At 47.6% G+C, this 19,306-nt stretch overlaps 1 protein-coding gene across 6 annotated transcripts in view; it reads left to right on the top strand.

Annotated features, from left to right (window-relative positions):
* The window catches only part of JARID2 (jumonji and AT-rich interaction domain containing 2), a 229,373-nt gene that overhangs the window by 98,962 nt on the left and 111,105 nt on the right, over nucleotides 1-19,306 (top strand). For all 6 annotated transcript variants that reach the window (XM_043908491.1, XM_043908490.1, XM_043908492.1 and 3 more), the window contains one exon: nucleotides 6,646-6,781. In XM_043908491.1, coding sequence (XP_043764426.1) covers nucleotides 6,646-6,781 — 136 coding nt within the window. Of the gene's footprint in view, nucleotides 1-6,645; nucleotides 6,782-19,306 lie in introns of those variants that run through there.

Genomic DNA, 19,306 nt, shown 5'->3' with positions numbered 1-19,306 from the left:
TCTTAACTCCGGTATCAGTTTTAATGAAGGGATGTCATGTCAGGAGCGGGTCTTCCCGCCTGTGGACATACGTGTTCTCTTCTCTCGCATCCTGCATGCCCCTGTCTGCTTGGTTTACTTACCAGAAGCTCTGACGGGAGCATTTGACTGGCTGCTCCCTTCCCGTGGAAGCAGAAGTGTTTTCTGTGGAACATGGTAGTGTGTGCACATGTCTGCACCCCCCCAACCCCCCCAAGCCAGTTGACATTTAAAATGTTGGTGGGAGGTTCTGGACTTCAATGTAAAACTTATGTGTCTTGGGTACTGGTTTTATTTTGTGGTGGTGATGTTAAAAATGATCTGCATGGTACTGAAGACCTTTGCTGGAAGGAACCTACCTAGTCCCTGGTTGACCTTTGTTCCAGTTTCTACCAGTTGTCCTAGCATCAGTATTAACAGTGCCCTTGGTTGCGATGATAAATTACTTGGTCACTCATAATGGATGAGGCTCTTAACACAGTTTGTCCACAAGTACTGGGAAGTTAAGTCTCTTCCATGGAGACTGGTTTCGTTTTTATATAGTTGTAATTGTTAGAAAATGTGTGTCTCTGTGTGTGTGTGTGTGTGTGTGTGTGTGTGTGTGTGTGTCTTGTTTAAATTGATCAGAAATGGGCTTCCATAGAACCTGGCACCGGAAACTAACCAGGACTGACTGACCTGGAAACCCCTATTGCTTGCACTCCAGTATTTGAGTGCTCGGAAGAGGGTTGGAAGACTCTCCCCAGGCCTGTGGCTGAGTGGATGGCATGGCTTTTCTGTATCAACAACCTGATCGGTTTTGAGACAATCAATTAGAAGAACTCTTGGTGCAGTTAGAACATGTTAATTCAATAATCCAGGGTTTTGAAGCGAGGGCCATAGAGAGAAAATTGGAATTGTCAGCAAATTCATTTTATATTAAGGCCCTTTTGGGGCTTTATTGAAACTAACATTGATAAGAATTTACACCATCAGTGGAAGTTGGGGTAGGCACTTGAGTACATTTAAAATAGTCATGCATGCCCATGTCCGCAGCTCCAGCCCTTCTCCATGAGGCTGTTTGTAGGAGACGTGGCAGTCTGCACCCAACAGATCATGTACCTTCTTCATTGTTTTGCTGATAAACCTGGTTAAGGAAGAAAGCATCTCATATGTTCTTATATGTCTCTCTGTGTTGGTTTTGGTTTTTGACCTTAGAGGTTGGGAGAAAAATCACAGAAAAAGAGTTCGCAACTGGGAGCCGTGAGTTTTGTCGGTTTGGGGCCTTCCTTTGGGTTTTGTGGCATGGTAATGGGGGGGGGTACACCCCTTCACCCAGCAAATAAAGTCACCTTGGGAGGATATGGTTAACTGCAAGCTTAATGAGATCCTACTGGGTGATGTGGCTGCTGAAATATATGCCAACTTTCAGATTGTGCAGAGAAATAGAAATGATCTCATTGCATATGCTGGTCCTCTTCTGGGATATTATTCACATTTGTGTTTAACGTGTCACCTTTAAAGGGAAGTCATCCCAACTTGGGTAATCAGGGAATGAGAGCTTGACAGATCATGTCACACTGCACTGATTCAAGGAACCAACCACTTCTCAGTGTCTTAACTTTTTTGTTGATTTCATTCTTGCTCTTTGGTCACTTGGTTTTCGCTCAGTTAAGAGAAGTCAAAAGAAAGATTTCTCAGTATATTAATACAGACTTCAACAGTTAGATGGTGGTTAGAAGCATTCATCTAGGGTTTCACCTCGTCTTCATCTTTGCCTGTTTTCCAGTGGAAGGTAGAAAGTGATGTGAGATGGGCAGGATGGGGCTCGTCTGTACAGCAGAGCTTCTGAAACTTTCACTTGTGCGGGCATCACCAGGGAGTCTTAAAATGAGCCTGCATTTCTGCAAGTTGCCGAGTAGTTAAGGCACTGGTGGTCTTCGGAGCACTGTTGTATCTCTAAGCTGCTCTGTGGGCTTTGGAGAATCCTTCGGTGGTGCTGTCTGCTACGTGGTGTGTGGTGTCTTCACATGCTTACTTTCTGTGCCCCCTTTTCTTACATGTCTGTTACAAAGCTTGGAGCAGCTAGAGGTGATGCTGTCATTTTTCCTTTCAATAAGAAGATTATGATAAGATACATTCTACTTTAATGCCTGAGCCCTTGCCATTTTCAAACTTTTTTCAAAGAATGGTAGATGTTTTGCAAATGAAAACAAAAACTCTGTCACTTGTACTTTCAAAGATCTTCCATTTGCCAAAGAAAGTGATTTTTCAAAGTTAGTCGCAAAGCAAATCTATGTGATGACTCCCCCCCTCCCTCCTTCTGTCTGCCAGCAGATGTAATTTTGTTGTTGTTGTTGTTAATTTCAGTGTTTGCAGAGCATTTTGAGGGGCATGGGGAGAAATCAGTAAGAGATCGTGGGGTAGGAATGAGGAAGGGTGGTGTGTCATCTGGGAGTTCATTCTTCTTAAGATTTAGATGATCAGTAAACCTAGAGGTCTTATCATGGGAACCCCAAATGACAGGAGCTGTTTTTAAATCATTAATGCCACTCACCAGAACTGGCTACACACTCTGAGCGGCTGCATTTGCATCCCAGTGAGACTGCTGGACGATGGATCAGTGGTGTGACTCTATCTGCCTTGATAAAGCTGACCAGTAAAGCAAATGGATGGGGGGCTGGGTATGGTAGAGGAAGCTTGCTTTCATGGAGAAGGGCTTGCTCTCTGCTTCCAGCGCTGCGGTGCAGATCTAGAGTGATTCCCTCTGAGGAGCGAGAGAGCCACCAGGCCCATGAAGGTCAACAGGAGATTGTGAGGATTTTGAACACTGAGGCACCACTGGCCGATCAGTCTATTTGAAGATAGTGATTTGGGGCTAAGTGAATACAGAGGTGGGAGGAGATAGAATGAGGGGCTCCTGGGAGAAACAGGAGGAGGAGCTCGCCGAGGTGGGCGGCAGGGAGAGGAACAGAGAACAGGAACAGGCTGTTTAGTGAGGGAATCTGGGTAGCGTTTAACCGAGGTGAAGGGATTGTGGGGCAGTAGATTTGGGCTCTGTAAGGCCACGTGCACTTGGAGATGGGCGCTGTCTTCACAGGGAACTCGGCGGTGGCAGTGGGGTGGTGTGCGGGTGTTAGGTTGTTGACAAGCTTACCACTGAGAACGCGAGGGGTTGCCCGGCCCTGTTGGAGTCGTCACTGTGGGGCCCTTTTTACGGAGATAGTGTGTTTTTAGTCAAGGAAATTGGAGTGATTTCAGGCCCTGCACTTCACCCATCCTGGAAATGCGGCACTGGCAGGCCGGCTGTGGGTGGTAACGTGGGAGGCATGAGGTTGAGTTGGTCCAGTTTTCAGCATCCTGAGCTCTCACGCAGTGACGGGTGCTGGGATAACACTGTGTGGAGCTTGAGAAACGACTCCATGGAGTCGTTATTTCTTTGGCTGGTTAAATAAGACAGCTACTGAAAAAGGAAGGAGAAAAGGGAAGGGCTGGACTTAAAAGGTCATGGAAGCTCTTGGGGCAGGGGTGGGGTTTGCCTTTGGAGTTCCTGACTTCTAATGAGAGAGTTAGGCCTGGGCTATGTTCTAGAGTGCTCAATAGAAGTTGGGTTGTTCAGAACTATGAGAAGTCAAGTGTTAGGCCCCTGAAGTACCTTCTTCTTTTCCAGCTTCCCAGGACACCCGGCTTGCAGGGCCCTGTGTGCCTCACCTTGCCAGCCTCCCACTAGAGAGGGGTGTGCACCGAATGTGGGGATTCATTGTGACTTTGCAGCTGTGAACGGCAGTTTGATTTCTCATTTCTAAATCATCACTTAACCTGCTGGGGTTTTGGAAACAGGGCAGAGTCGACTTCTTACCTGTTAGGTTTGTATCTTGCATCAACATTGAGGGAGGTGACAAGTCTTGACCAGCAATCTGGATTATAAAAGAACTCATGTGTGGTGGTTTATTTTTATTTTTAATGTCTAGAGCTTGAAACCCTGTATTCTGAGTCCTAGATTTCCTTCTCCTATATTTATAAGGATTTTATTGGGCTTCCCTGCTGGCTCATACAGTAAAGAATCTGCCTGAAATGCAGGAGACCCGGGTTCAATCCCTGGTTTGGGAAGATCCCCTGGAGAAGGGAATGGCACCCCACTCCAGTATTCTTGCCCGGAGAATCCCATGGACAAAGGAACCTGGCGGGCTTACAAGTCCCTGGGGCTGTAGAAAGCTGGACACGACTGAACAGCTGACACGCTATCCGGAGAGATGTCACGGAACTGCTGCTGTTACCAAGTGGGCGTTAAGCATGTCTTCCTTTGCGGAAGTTGTCCTCTCGCAAGGTTTGTCTGTTTTAATTAGATATCAGTCTTCAGGGTGTTTAAGTCTCTCTTTGGAAGACCTGGAGTCAGAATAATGGCTGCAGTCTGAACAGGAAGCAGTAAATTGTCATAGGAATTTTACATTGAAAGCTATTTTTGGGGCTTTACAGTTTATAAACTGTGTGTATGTAGGACATTATCGTTTATAGTCATGGCCTGGTTTGTGGTGGAGACCTAATTGCTGAGGATAGGAACCTGGAGTGGTGGAGACCATTCTGTCGGGCAGGCTTCCTTGTGTCCTGGAGGGTAGACTTCAGCCCATGAGCGTGGACTCTTCCCAAGGCTGAGACTGTCACTCAGGGGGAACCAGTTTGCTGGAGGCACGTTCACGCACACTCGGGGGGCTTGCTTGCTGCCAGGAGTGAATTCTTTGTGCTTTTCACGTCTTGTGTAGCTGAACCATTGGCCTTTTAGGCAGGTTGGTTCCTTGGGCTCCTCAAGTGGGGTCTGGTCGGAGCACTTGGTTTTCCTGGTTTTCAGCCGTGGAGTTGTCTGGTCTCTGGTGGCTGGCCCAGAGTGGTGGTTAAGAGGCTGCATGCGGTAGAGTCTGCTGGAGTCGCTCTGAACTTGACCCACCACCCTGGTCTGTAGATGCCTTGGTGCTTTCCGGAGAGCCACTGGGGAGAGAGGGTGTGTCTTTTCCTCCTGGAGGTACTGGAAGTCTCCAGGTGTGAGGCACCAAGGACAGCCCCGGAAGGGTGGGAATCCTGGCTCTTTGCTCCTAGGCCTTCTCTTCCCCTTCTTACAGAAGATGGAGAATCACTGTCATTCTAGGAAATCCTGAAAGATTAACAGGAGCACAGCTTCCGTTCTGTGGGGCTTAGAGACTGTGTGGTTGGATTTCTAAGATGCAGTGTGTTTATGCAGAGTTTTAGGAATTTACAAGCTGGAGAAGATCTTGGATAATCTACCTCCCTTATCTCCGCCGGAGGCTTTAGGAGGAGGCTTTAGTGACCTGGTAGTGGCAGGGAGTGAAAACCAGTTCTGTAGGGTGCGGAGAGCTGCAGCAGCAGCCCGACCTGGACATGCTTGGCCTCCTGTTTGAACAAGAGGAACCCGAAGAACCAGGACCCCGCTTTGCTGTCATTTCTGACCCTGCAGCCACACGGACTGCAGCACGCCAGGCTTCCCTGTCCGTCACCACCTCCCGAAGTTACTTACTCGCTTAAGACCCCAAGTACCCAAGAAGCCCATAATCCTTCTATCTCTAAATTGAGCTATTAGAAAAATGAAGTCTTGAAGTAGGTGTGTGACTGTAAGGACTTCTCAGATGAGCAGATGTCCACAGGAGATCAGATGTCCACTGTAGGCAGATGTCCACAGGAGAGAACCTGTGAGGGTCTCAGGCTGTGGGAAGCAGCTCTTTAAACCTTGAGAGCCTTCTTGCTGTTTCCATGAAAAGAGTTAACTCAGTTGGCGCACCGTATTAGCCATCTCCAGGCACCTCTGTCTTCCCAGACTGGGCCCTGGTCCTGCCCCATCCCCTCTGGTCTGCAGTCTATCTTTGCTTCTGGAATTGCCAGAATGGTCCCTGGGTGGGCTGCTGCTGCTTTGGTTCCCCTGTCCTCCCAGCCTGCCCTTGTTTTGGTCACTGCTCTCTCAAGAGCTTACACTGGATCTGATACAACAGACCAGGGCAGCCACTCTTAAATGAAACCTTCGAGACCTGTTACTGTGTGTATTCTTTGAAAAACCACCCCCCACCACCCCATTCGCTATTCTACCAAGATCCATTGCCCTTTTTCTGCAGTGGTTTCTCTCCCTCTCTCACTTTTTTTTTGTGCTTCATTCCCTTAAAAGGCCAGTGCAGATCCAGTTTCATTTCTTTTGACTAAACGGTAAATTCCTTGAAACACCAACTCCCAACAACATTTCCCAAAGAGTGGGGCACGTGTTTGTGAGGTGCCTACGCTCTGGAATTGCTCACTTTAAAGAACTCCAGTACAGTGATGCGTTCCTGTTCCTGTTGTGGCTGCCGTACCGCTGTTTTTTAAACTTTGTCAAGAATATAAAACTTCAGTATTACCAGTTAATGACACAATTTGAGGACGGGGTGTGTGAAGGGAGATGCTCCTCTGGTCCCGTTACAGCCTGAGGGGTGGCCCTCCAGGACGGACCAGCGCCCTCTCGCAGGATGTGGTTCTCATCTCTGGAACTGGCTGTCAGTCAGTACTTGCTTGGGATTTTTTTTTTTTTTTTTTTTAAGTTTATTCTGACTCTTGAACATTTGCTTCCTTTCTTTGAAGTAACACTCCTCTCCCCGTTCTTCCTTGTTTCCCCAGGATGACAGTGATGGGATTCCATGGTCAGAAGAAAGGGTGGTACGTAAAGTCCTTTATTTGTCTCTGAAGGAGTTCAAGAACGCCCAGAAGAGGCAGCATGGGGAAGGCATTCCTGGGAGCCTGAAGGCCGTGAGCGGTGAGTTGCCTGTTCTGTCGGGTTGGATGCCGTGCTGGCCCCGGCCTTGTTTCTGAGATGGATGCGCTTGCTTGGGGCGGCTCGTGCTTCTCAGGCTGGACCCCTAACGGCAGTTACCCTGGTTGGGTTTATGGATTCATTTTCATGCTCCTTTATGTGCTGCATAACATAATTGGCAAGGTGCCTTCATTTGTGTGTGCCCTGTAGACAAGACCAGGGCTGCGATCTGGTTTCTGCTATTTCCTGGGTTGTGTGTAGAGCTGGATATACAGGTTTTTCTGGGAACATCTGTCTTTCTATCCACGTAGGGAAGCAGAAGCAGCCTTGGATGACCTTGCTGACTGTGGCCCCTGTTTACAGAGGAGGCAGCCTGAGTCTGTGTGCCTGCTGCCTGCCTCGCTGTCTCTCTGGCTCCGAGCCTCCCAAGGTCCGGGCCGGTGCCTGCGCGGCAGCAGGTGGACGGCACAGGTGTTTGCTCTGCGTCCAGTGTTCTCCTCCTGGGTGCTTGTCAAGTGGATCCCTGAAGCCTGGCGGGAAACTTGCCCCTGTCTGAGTCTGATGTCTCTTTTTGACAGGGTTAGTGCGACTCAGATGGCATCAGCCAGTGAAGACCATTTCGGAACAAGCATTTGGTTACAGTTTATATTTTATCTCGAGGGTTGTGGCTGTGGCAGCAGCATTCCACAGCCTCTCTTGTTAATTTCTTGGATTAAACATGAATGAATTGACCTTATTCTGCTTGTATTTGTTTGAAATAAGGAGATGAGGAAGAGGAGAACCTATTATTCTTTTTGCGTCTTTGCTGTAATTGTGGAGTGGTAAAATCATGGCACATGGGAACCTGGCAGCTTGCCAGGCTGCTGAGTGACAGGTTGACAGGGCGTGGAGGTTTTTCCATCCTGCTTAGTTGTGAGGTGAGTTGTCTGGGAGCCTCTTGTTGGAACCAGTGCTTCCAGACAAGACCTGTTGGTGCACTCTTTCCGTAAGGCGATGGCAGGGTTTCCTGAGATGGCTTTCCTGAGTGCCCCCGGGTCTGCCCTGCCGCCACTCGTATTCTGTCAGTCTCTGCTGGTACTGTGTGACTGAAGGCCAAGCCAGTGTGATGGGGAAAGGCCCTTTTTGAATCTTGCGTGTGTGCGTAATTAAAATAATTTGAGTATTGTCTTGCCACAGTGTACTGCTCAGAGCCCTGTTTGGTCATGGGTCTCCTCCAGTGGAGTAACCCCACTCATTCCTTGACTGCCTGGAATAGAGTAAATGCTAAACTCCACATCATTTTAAAGAGCACTTGTGATCAGTCTTGCCGTCATTGCTTCACACTGAACATGCTGTTTTGCTCTTAAGTTTTGGGGGAGAGGATGATTGGGATGGCATTTTATTGGAACTGGGGTCATAGTAGAGCGATGGCTACTGTGGCATTGGATTTCACTGCTGTGACAAGGCGTGCTCTCATCCTACTATTCAGGAGTGGTGATGCTTTGGTGCTTTTGGAATTTTTTAAGAAATAAAAATCAAACTAACTGGGAAAAATCAGCTTTTAGTACAGAAAGGTAGCCAGATGTCAGGGATTGAATGGTGGTGAAATTAGGGTAAAAGAACAAAAACTACAATTACGCATTCAGGAAGAGACTAGCCCTGCCAGCTAGTCAACCAGTCGTAACTCTTGTTTTCATCAGCGTAGTCAGGGCTTAACGATAGTGAGGAAGGAATTTTAAGAAAAGCTGGCCTATACATCTCTATTGGGATCATTGAAAACTTAATTCTGTTACCACCTCCTTAAGAAATGTGGTTTTTGTCTTTTGTCTTGATAAGTTGCCTTTCACTCTGATAAAGCCTGACTTATCTTTTTTCTTTTTTTTTTTCCTTTTAAACACTCAGTTATCGAGGCTTCTGTCTTTCTGTTGTGAAGTTGCTGTGAGCATGCCCTTTTCTGGTTCGTGTTGCTGTTTGTGCAGGCTGCATTGCAGGGCCACCTTTTTGCTATTCCTCATACTGTTTCGATAGCAGTTCTAAGTAAACACATCACCCTGTTTTAGAACCTGTGTGTTTCAAGAATCATTTTCTTAAAGGCAGTTAGTATGTTAAACAAAATGTGCTTTCTTATTTAGGGACTGCTGGAAAGCATCAGTGTCCCAGATGGCGCTAGTTGTAAAGAACCTGCTTGCCAACGCAGGGGATGTAAAAGATGCTGGGTTCGATCCCTGGGTCGGGAAGATCCCCTGGAGAAGGACACAGCAACCCACTCCATTGTTCTTGCCTGGGAAATCCCATGGACAGAGGAGCCTGGTGGGCTATAGTCCATAGGGTTGCAAAGAGTTGGACACGACTGAAGTGACTTTGCTTGCACGCACGGAAGCTAGACTTGTTACCATGGGAATAAGTCCTTCTCTGTAGGTCCCAGAGCCTCAGGGTGCTCTTTCTAAGGGGTGTGATGCAGAGGAAGCTGAAACAGCAGGCAGCCTCCAAGACTCTTTGGGAGTAATAAGGATTGTAAGCAGTGTTATCTCTGAATGTGTATACGTGTGTGCTTCTGTGTGCACGTCGTCAAGTGTTTGTCGCTCAGCTGTGTCCGACTCTTTGCCACCCCATGGACTGTACCTGTACCGGCCAGGCTCCTCTGTCTGTGGGTCTCCAGGCAGGAACACTGGGGTGGGTTGCCATGCCCTTGAGTGGGTGCTGTTGTAACTAGCATTCGTGTGCAGTGCAGTGACCTTATCTGGAGCCGGGCCTCACTACGCCTCACAGCACTCTCCGGGATTCCTCATCGTGGGCGGGTGAAGATGGGGTCATGTTGGGGGGAAAAAGTGGTTTTAAATAGTCATGCTTTTTCATTTTTCTTTTCTTTTTTTTTTCTTTTATTGTCTCCCATCTTCTCAAGATTCCCTTTCAAAAGTTGAAATAGTTTAGTGTTAGCTGTGACAGAAAGTTATCTGGCGGCAGAGTTTGAAGCGGTCTAGTCTGGAGCCCTCGCTGGGAGGTGTGGTAGGGATGGGGCAGAGGGGAGAGCAGGTGCCTCATTTTGGGGGGTGGTGGGGGGCTTCTGTCCCTTGTGCTCCCTTTCTCATGCTTCATGGCATGGGGGTCATGGGTAGTGGGGTCCACCTCTGAGACCCATGGCATTTTGACCTGTAAGGGCAAGAAGACATTCTCGTGGGGGCTGTTTGAGAATTCTCTGTGGTTGTGACTCACTGATGGCACACAGTTCCTTATAATGCAGTAGCAGAATTGCAATTACAGCTCAAGCCATGTAACTTTGAATCCAGTACTGATTTTTGAATCCTGAATGGAGGAAAATGACACCTTATCCTTGCAAAAGTGGTATGAGAAAGATGGTGTTTTGTTTTACCCTTGTATTTAAGCAAAGATGTTTCAGAATTATTGGTCTTGCCAGAGTTTCCTGGGAAAATACAATTTTAAAACAATTATTTTGAGTTCACAGAATGGGCTTGACATAATTTTTATCTAATTGGGAAATGAATTGACATCACTGCCGTGAAATCACGGGCATGCCAGGATGATAAACAAGCAGCCCCCTGCCCTGGCCTCTTGTATGAGGAAGGTGGAGGGCTGGTGTCTGCTTAGAGGGTACACATAGCAGCTTGTCTGAGTGACTGGGCTCAGCTGTCCCACTTGGGCAGGTCCAGTAGGCAGGAAGCCCAGCAGACTAAGATAGCAGTTCAGCTCAGTCGCTCAGTCATGTCTGACTATCTGCGACCCCATGGCCTGCAGCACGCCAGGCTTCTGTTCATCACCGACTCCCGGAGCTTACTCAAACTCATGTCCATCGAGTCAGTGATGCCATCCAACCATCTCATCCTCTGTTGTCCGCTTCTCCTCTCGCCCTCAGTCTTTCCCAGCATCAGGGTCTTTTCCAGTGAATTGGTTCTTCGCATGAGGTGGCCAAAGTATTGGAGTTTCAGCTTCAGCATCAGTCCTTCCAATGAATATTCAGGACTGATTTCCTTTGGGATGGACTGGTTTGATCTTGCCGTCCAAGGGATTCTCAAGAGTCTTCCCTGACACCACAGTTCAAAAGCATCACTTCCCTGTAAGATAGTAGAGAGACTTCATATTTTATGTCATAAAATCTATGTTTGCCATCAGTCTTGCTTTTGTAGTCTATAAAGTGACAAGGGATGAATTTTTCTTTTTTCTTTTTTCGTCTTCTTGGAGGTGGTGAATGTGAGTCTGGGACAGCCCGGTGGGTTGTCTGTGTAGGAGTTGCACCTGAGGTTACAGCTTGTTGACTGTAGCCAGGCTGCTGGGGAGGCAGTGGTCAGATTTCTACTGGATGCGTGCCCTCTGTCTCCTCGGCGCTGGAGATGGTGCCACTTTTCCCGGTGGTAATAAATAGACAAAAGCTTCAGAGAGGCTGGCAGAGGCCTCAGCCTTGGCCACTCTTTGAGGGCCCTTGGCCCTCTGGGGCTGAAATTGGGGACATTTAAATAATAACATGCTACACACATAATGAGTACACATAATTACACAGTCAGGGAGGGGAGCTATTAGCTGTATTTGAATTTCATTTCCTTTCTATAAATTTCATCTGAAATCAAGCAAACGCTCTGGCCAGCTAAAGCATCTTGACTAGATTTAAGGGAAACTGGGTCTTTTTTCTTAGAATCTGACAGTAGTTGTGATAGCTGGAACTTGTATTGCATGCTTGCTCTCTGCCAGTTGTTTATTGTTCTAGCATTTTACCTGTACTTTGCTCATTTAATCTTCAGTGCTCACCACTTTATAGACGTGGAGGGAACTGCATTGGGTGGGTCAGCAGTGTGCTTCCCGGACTAGTTGGAGGCAGAGCCCGGATTTAAACCCTGGGTTTCTGCATTGAGCTCCCCTGCTTATAATCACCACTGAAATAAATAGAAGTCATTTTGAGACCTCTAAAGATAGGATTCCAAAAATATGAAGTCGTAGGAGTACTTTTTTTCAAGTAGCATTTTTTTTCAAAGGAGATACTGTGAAGTCTTTCATGAGCAAGGAGAAGTCAGAAGAGGGGGCAGTTCAAGTATTTACTCACCTGAGGGTGGTTCTGGGCTTAATAGCACTTGTTAGTGAATTGATAGTGAGGAAAAAAACCTGCATTCCTCCTGGTCACCCTCCCTCCTTACATGCAGATACATTCATTATTACTTTGTGTTTCTTCACCTAGGGATAAAGATTTGTAACTTTAATATTGTTGTTGAACAAGCCAACTGGCAGAGGGCTGCCAGTCATGTCGAGGGTGTGGTGAGACAGGGGCGTTGGCCTTGCTTGTGACAGCCGCCCATTTGTAGCCGAGGACCAAAGCTAGAAGGGCAGATTGGGACCCTGTCTACAGCCGCGCCACCCTTACTTCTTTTTTAAAAGAATAGAGTTTTCATTAGACTTTGTTCAAAATCTCTGTGAGATTACTGATGTCTATGCAATGAGACATGGGCACAGCTCCTGCAAATTCACTGTTTACAGGATGAGATGAAAAAATGACTTGAGTCAAAATCAAAGCCAGGGCACCTTGTCTGATGAATGAAAGTTTCTTTCTGGGCACATTTAAAGTGCCGTGGTTGTACATCTACCTTCCCCTGTCCTGAAGCTCTCAGATCTTGCGCTTCTCAAGATAGTCCCTGTTTCAACAGGAAAAGCAATTTTCCCCTCCCCGGTGGTGGTGGTTTCGTTGTTCAGTCACGAAGTCGTGTCCGACTCTTTGTGACCCCATGGACTGCAGCATGCTAGGCTTCCCTGTCCTTCACTGTCTCCTGGAGTTTGCCCATTCATGTTCAGGTTCATGTCCATTGAGTTGATGATTCCATCCATCTCATCCTCAGTCTTCCCCTTCTCCTCCTGCCCTCAATCTTTCCTAGCATCAAGGTCTTTTCAAATGAGTCAGTTCTTCACGTCAGGTGACCAGGTTGGAGTTTCAGCTTCAGCATCAGAGCTTCCAATGAATATTCGGGGTTGATTTCCTTTGGGATTGACTGGTTTGATCTCCTTGCTGTCAAGGGCCTCTGAAGAGTCTTCTCCAGCACCACAGTTTGAAAGTATCAATTCTTCGGCGCTTAGCTTTCTTTATGGTCCAACTCACACATCTGTACATGACTACTGGAAAAACCACAGCTTTGACTGCACGGATCCTTCTGCTTTTCCAGATGAACTTCTGTGGGCGGCAGTGCTCTTGGGCAGTGAGTTAAACTTTCTCCTAACAGTCCAGTGTCTGAGACGTTTCTCACCTGGGTCCCCTGATGGCACTCCTTGGAAATGAGAGCTGCGTGCGGCGAGGGCAGATAAACGTCTTGAAAACAGCCCACATTTATTCTTTGTTTAAAAACAAAGCTGCATCTGTCTTGGAAAATGGGACAGTTGAGAAGGCGTGATTTCTTTCTTGTAGGTGTTCTGTCATCAGCCTGTTCGTGACCCTGAGTGATGCAGATGGGATATTTCTGGATAGAGCTCCCATTTGATCAACACTTGATAGGGTTCTTAGTATATAGGAGGTATTGTGAGTAATAAAGTGAAACTGAAGTTGCTTATTTTGGAGGAGTCAGAATAGCTTATTTTATCTCGTCTAAGATGCATCACTGAGTGATGCATTATTATTTTATGAAAGAAAGGAAAAAATGCTTCCAGTTATAAGTGTAAGTCATCATAATTGTGAGGTGCTTTCAACAGAAAAATGTGTGAGACTTGGTATCAGTGAAGCACAGCAAAATACAACAAAATGCTTTAAAAAATCAGAGGTGCTTGTGACCAATTTGGTGTCAAGCTAGCAGGGAGGCAGGTGATGTAAAAGACCCAGTGTTGAGCTCCTGGGAAAAGCTTCTGTAAAGAAGTTGCATTCTGACGAACCTTAAAACTGAGGGCTGCGGGGCGGGACAGGGTAGAGGACCAGCCAATAGACTCAGCCAGGAGAGGAGGGTTGATGTTGGTCCAGCAGGGCATGTGGCAGATTGCAGTGGCCGGCCTGCTTGACTGCTCTGGCCCCAAGGCAGCAGTGAGCCTGCCTGGCTGCAGTTAGGGATGGTGAGAACCGGAAGGGACTTCTGGAGGTATAGAGGTCAGCCGCCTCATTTTACAGAGGAGGAATTTTGAACCTTGCTGATGAGCTTAACTGGAAGGAATGGATCATGCTAAAGACTGATCGGAACCAGAAATCCAATTTAAATGATGGCGAGACACCAGGCTTCCCAGTAGGCAGGGCTGTGTGTGGAGAGAGGGAAGGATGGCGGTGCCTGTGGAGGTTGTGTCTGCTCCTCTTTCCTGTCGCTGGCGCGTGAGGCCCACTGCCTGTCGGCCTCCTCAGCCTGCCGCCTCTGGCAGTTCTGCAGGCACCATGCTCCTCCCATTAGCTCCCCGTCCTCTTGGCTTGGACGCGCTGGTAGGAGGAGGCGCACACCTCACAGGTGTCACCTCGGGTCGCAGGCGTGTGATGTCTGAGTTGGAGAGAGTCCCGCGGTGTTTTCCTGCCTGTCCCTGTCCTTAGAGCAGCCACCTTTTGAGGGGTGTTGAAGGCCCGAGGCTGGCAAACTGCTGTTCCCATCCGGGGTGTCCTTTAAGGCTCCTCCTCCCGCTAAGAGTCTTTTTGGTCAGCGCCTCTGTCTGCGCACCAGAGGTCCCCTTTTCTCATCGCCCCAACGACAACACTCTGGAAAGGAGTCCTCCTTTCTTTGTCCTGTATTTACTTCTTTACTAGATCATTCCCATCAGTAGACAAAGCATGTTGCATTAATAGTTTTTCCCATTAAAAATAAATCCTCAGATAATCTTATCTCCTTCCCTTTATTCATTTCTGTTCATTCATTACTTTATAGAATTCCTCCAAAGAAAGTGTTCCAAGTCTCTTTCCCTCTGTTACTTACATTCATGTTAATATCTTCTCTCCCCTCATTCTCTTTTGAACCCTTAGAGTCAGGTCACTTAGCAAGGCTGATGCCCAAATCCAGTTATCAGCCAGTGTGACTTCAGCCACCCATTTGGCTGCGTTTGACATGATGCGTCTCACCTGAACTCTGATTGCCTGTTCACCTTCCAGACTTTGTCTCCTTGGTAGGTCTCGTGAGCTTGGGGTGCACCAAGCCAACTCTATATCCGTTCACTCTTACGGTGCTCCTGCCTTGCTAGTCAGTAAACACAAATTCCATTCTTCTAGTTGCTTTGATCAAAACCTTGGAGTTACCTGGTACTTCTCTCTTCTTTCCTCCAGATTTCACAAAACCTGTTCGTTCTAAGCTCACAGTATCTTCTGAAATTGATTTTGTACCACTGCCACCGGTCCACCGCCTCTGGTGTGGGCTGAGACTCCTAGAGCTCTCTCTGTGAAGCTCTTCTGCCTTTCCCCCTCTCTAGGCAGCAGCCAGTTCTCTGTAAGCAGGAATCCGCACGTGCCATGTCCTGCGATGTCCCCCATCTCTCAGTGTGGAAGGCAGACATCCTTACCCTGGACACCGGATGTGGTCCTCCAGCATCTTTCTGGTCCTGTCTGCCTGTCTCTCCCTCACCCCTATCTCAACCAGTCTAACCTTCCTGCTGCATTTAGTAGTGTACTCTCGCCCCAGAATTTTCTGCTTGCTGATGCTTCTATTTAGAATACCTATGTGACTTTAAGTACTTCTCGGTTCAGGGTCTTGGTTAAATATGCCCTTAACTGGAGATTTCCATAAGTATTATACAAAAATTGTGCCTTCACCTGTTGCCCTTTAGCTCCTCACCTTGTAATGTTTTTTCTGCATCGACTCTCTCCCCGCCTGGCATTGTATTTTTTATTACAAGCTCTCTCCCTATAGTAGATGGTGAGTTCCAGAAGGGAGCATCTTCATCCATGTTGACTGCTGCTGTGTGCACAACTCCTGGGTGCTGTGTAGAGCGTGTGCTCACCTACACACTGCCTGTGTCCCCGCCCCCTGCCCTTCACCCCTCAGCCCCACTGTGGACATGCTCCTCTCTGTTCAGGGGTCTCCAGTTCTCCAGACTTCATTTCTGAAATGGCATGGACCTTGACCTCTAACCCCCTTGTGCCAGATCACAAGCCATGTCGTTTCCTGTTACCAAAACGCACGTTTATTCATAATTGTGATGTGTTTATCAGTCTCATCATCATAATTCTTGGAATCAGGTCACCTCTTTACCCTTTCTTTCTGAACCACAGTTGTTGAATGCTTGCCTAGGTACAAGATACATTGATTGGGAATTTTAAGTTAAAATTGGGCTTTCTTAGGAAATAAGTTACTGCTTTTAATTTTCCTAACTGTTTTACTATCATAACTTTGTGGGTTTGTTTAGTGGGCCTCATATGGAAAGCAACATGTGCAAAGCTATGTAGCTGAGAATGGTCAAGTCAGGATCTGAACCCAGGACTCCTGAATCCAGATCTTGCCCCCACCTTTAAAAAAAAAAAAAAAATCTGAGGCAGTCTTTACACTCTGTGAAATCACCTCTCTTAGGTGTACAGTTCAGTGAGTTGCCAAATGTACATACACCCATGTGTTCAGTGCTCCATTGTTGATCCAGGACTTTTCCAGTCACCCCAGAGAATGGCCCTTCCAGTTCATTTGACTCCTTTAGAGTGTACACATTTGGCGATTTGTCAGCCTGTCTCTGTTTTTAGAAGCTTTCATAAAAGCTTCATAAAGATATGAGTTTGTGACCTTTACCCTGGACAGTGTCTGTGGAGACTTGAAGGTGCCTCAAAGCCAGAGGCACATGTGTGTCCAGTGAGCAGCTCTTGGAGGTCTTGAGCTTGAATAGGGACTCCATGGTTGGACTGGCTCACAGCTGACACTTACCATCTCATGGTGGTACTCGTCGAGTCAGATTCTCCACCCTAAACCGGCATTACAGTTTTTGTCTGAGCTGCTATGCATGCCCAGACCAAGTGGGGTTTGAGATGCTTCCTTCTCGTCGTCTTCCATGTCACCTTTCTCTTGGGGCACCCCCACTGGCCCCCTTTGTGGCACCGTTCTTAGTCTGAGTATTAAGAATACTCAGCCTTGATAGTAATAGTTCAAAACATTCTGGAACTTGCATTCAAGACCTGGCTTTTCCCCAAAAGCAAGCTAAAGGGGCGTGTGTAAGTCGTGTTCCTTCCTTGCTAATACAGTGTGTTTTCAGTTAGATTTCTTGTGAGTACCCCATGATCTGCCTGGTGGCCTTGAGGATGCAGAAACATACAGCAGCAGCATGGTGAGATGGCTAATTTATGACTGTTTTCGTGCGGCTCTGGTGTAAGTCTGTGTATTAGTCATCTTGTGCTGCCTGAAGAAAATATCACAGACTGGGTGGCTTTAAGAAACAGAACTTTAATTCTTAAGGTTCTGGAGGCTGGAAGTCCAAGATCCAGCGTTCCAATCGCTTCAGTTCTTGATGAGGCCTTGCTGCCTGGCTGAGAGAGTGCTTTGGTTTCTTCTCTTCCCCATTTTATAGGGACGTCACAGCCCAGTCAGATTAGGGCCCCACCCTTATAACCTTGTTTAACCTCTGTCACCTCTTTACAAGCTCAGTCTTCAGATGTAGTCACATTGGGTGTTAGGGTTTCAATAGGAATGTAGGGGGGAATCACATTAGTTTTGTAACAGCACCCTATTCGGTAGGGATTTGTGATGGTGACAGTTCTTTAATTGTAGATTAAGTTAATTTCCATGTTAATCTGCACCATCTTTCTCTTTGTGAGACTGTAACAATTTCCTGGCAAGGCAGGAAACTCTGAGGGCTGCTTGACCTCAGAAGACACTGCTCCTCTCAGTTGGGTGGAATTCTTGGACATTTACTTACTGAGTGGTTGCTCCTGTGAGACCACTTGCATTGGTCCAAGTCCTTTACTTCACTGGGGATTGAAACATGGTTCACCTGCGCCAGGCGCTGCCTTCCAAGGCCAGAGGCCCTTACGGAGGGCAAGCACAGTGTTCCTTCCAGTTATGTTAAGTTCTCAGCAAGTATAGAGAGGAGGGCCCTGTGGGGTTGCCACATAGGGCTGCCCTCAGCCAGAGGACATGTGCTCGTGTGAGCAGCTTTCCTGTGTCCATTCTTGTCAGTCAGTGATAGCACCTACCTCTTACTGCTTGGAGAAAGGCCGTGTGTGTTTCCTAAATCTTACGCGTTCCATGATTCGAATTCCATGATACGTGTGTGTATGTATGAAGTTTATAATTGCTATCAGATCGACCATAGTGGACTCTTGCAGTTTTGCTTTGCTTGTGAATTTCTTAGATCCCGTTTCCCCCAGATTTAGAGGACCTTTTAACTTGGTTTTTGAAAATAACCTATTATTACTTGAGCCACATAAAATGTTTAGAGTCCTGTCCAGCATATATTTAAAGCCAGGAGAGTGATAACTGGATATGCTTTGAGGGAAATTACCCTACAGGCCACAAATCCCTCAATTTAGAATTTGTTACTTAATCTCACCTGCTGCCAAATCTCATATATCCTTCTGGCTTTCTCCATGGTCTTTAAGGTCCTTCTGCAGAGTCCCAGATTTAGCTTCCTCATGATTTCTTTCCAGAAAATTATAAAACCGTGCAGGTTTCTTGTTCAGGAGGTTTGGGGACAATGAGGGAAACAGGAACTGTTCTGTAACCTTCGTCCTGCCTCTGCAGGCGACACGTCAGCAGCGTCAGCTCGGCCTGTCAGCCAGGCTGTCCCTGTCTTGTGCCAAGGAGAATTTTAGGGCTCCTCGTGCCGGACCTCCTGGGACCTGGGTCCCCCCTCTCTGCACCATGCCCTGACCTGTCACTGGTGCCCTTGGCTCAGTCACTCCCTGGAGGTAACAAGTCAGCTCCTTGGGGACAGGGACGGGGCCTCTCCCAGCTGCCCTGCCCTGCCCTTGTCTGCTGGGTTATTTCTTAACCAGGTCTGCTCCTCCCTTTGGCAGGTAGGTGGGCATCCTGGTCACACTTGGCACCTGGTCTTGATGACAGGGGATGCCATCTGGGCTTGAGACTCCAGGCCAGCTTGTGGGGTGTCTGAAGTGGCAGCTTCCTTCCCGTTTTCCAGGGCTCTGCCTTCTGATGCGTGAAGGCAGCCCAAGGTCTCCACGTTGGAAACGCTGAACTATTGTTTCTGACACTCTCCTCCTTTCCCAAAGGATTGGGTGTTTGTGAAGGGACTCACTGAATCCAATTTGCTTCCTATCTTCTAGAGAGCTGAGGAATCCTCTTCAGACATCATCTGGGTGGGTGACATGCCAGTGGACATATTCCAGAATATTCCATCTTGGCATGTAGGGGGGCCTGCTGGTTTCTAGCAGAATCTGCGCTGCAGATTGCCCAGCCTGTACCCTAGTGGCTTTCCCTGTCTCACTCAGTCCTTGACCTGACTGCAGACAACCCAGGCTGTTTGAAAAGGGCCTTTCCAGTCGACTGGGTTGGAAAGTGCTGCAGTTGTAAAGGGTGAGCTGGAAGCTTCTCAGCTGGCACTTTCTGAATTCCTCAGAGGAAAATACTGGCACACACTCCACTCTCTGCCTGAACCCTCCTTATAAATTGAGAAGCCAAGAGTTAGGAAGCACAGGGCCAGGTCGAAGTGTGTATGTGTTTGGGGGGAGGGGGAGGT

The sequence above is a fragment of the Cervus elaphus genome, chromosome 7, assembly GCF_910594005.1.
Source record: "Cervus elaphus chromosome 7, mCerEla1.1, whole genome shotgun sequence".
Classification (NCBI taxonomy): Eukaryota; Metazoa; Chordata; class Mammalia; order Artiodactyla; family Cervidae; genus Cervus; species Cervus elaphus.
Note: the sequence above shows the minus strand (reverse complement) of the source record. Positions and strands in the feature narration are given on the sequence as shown.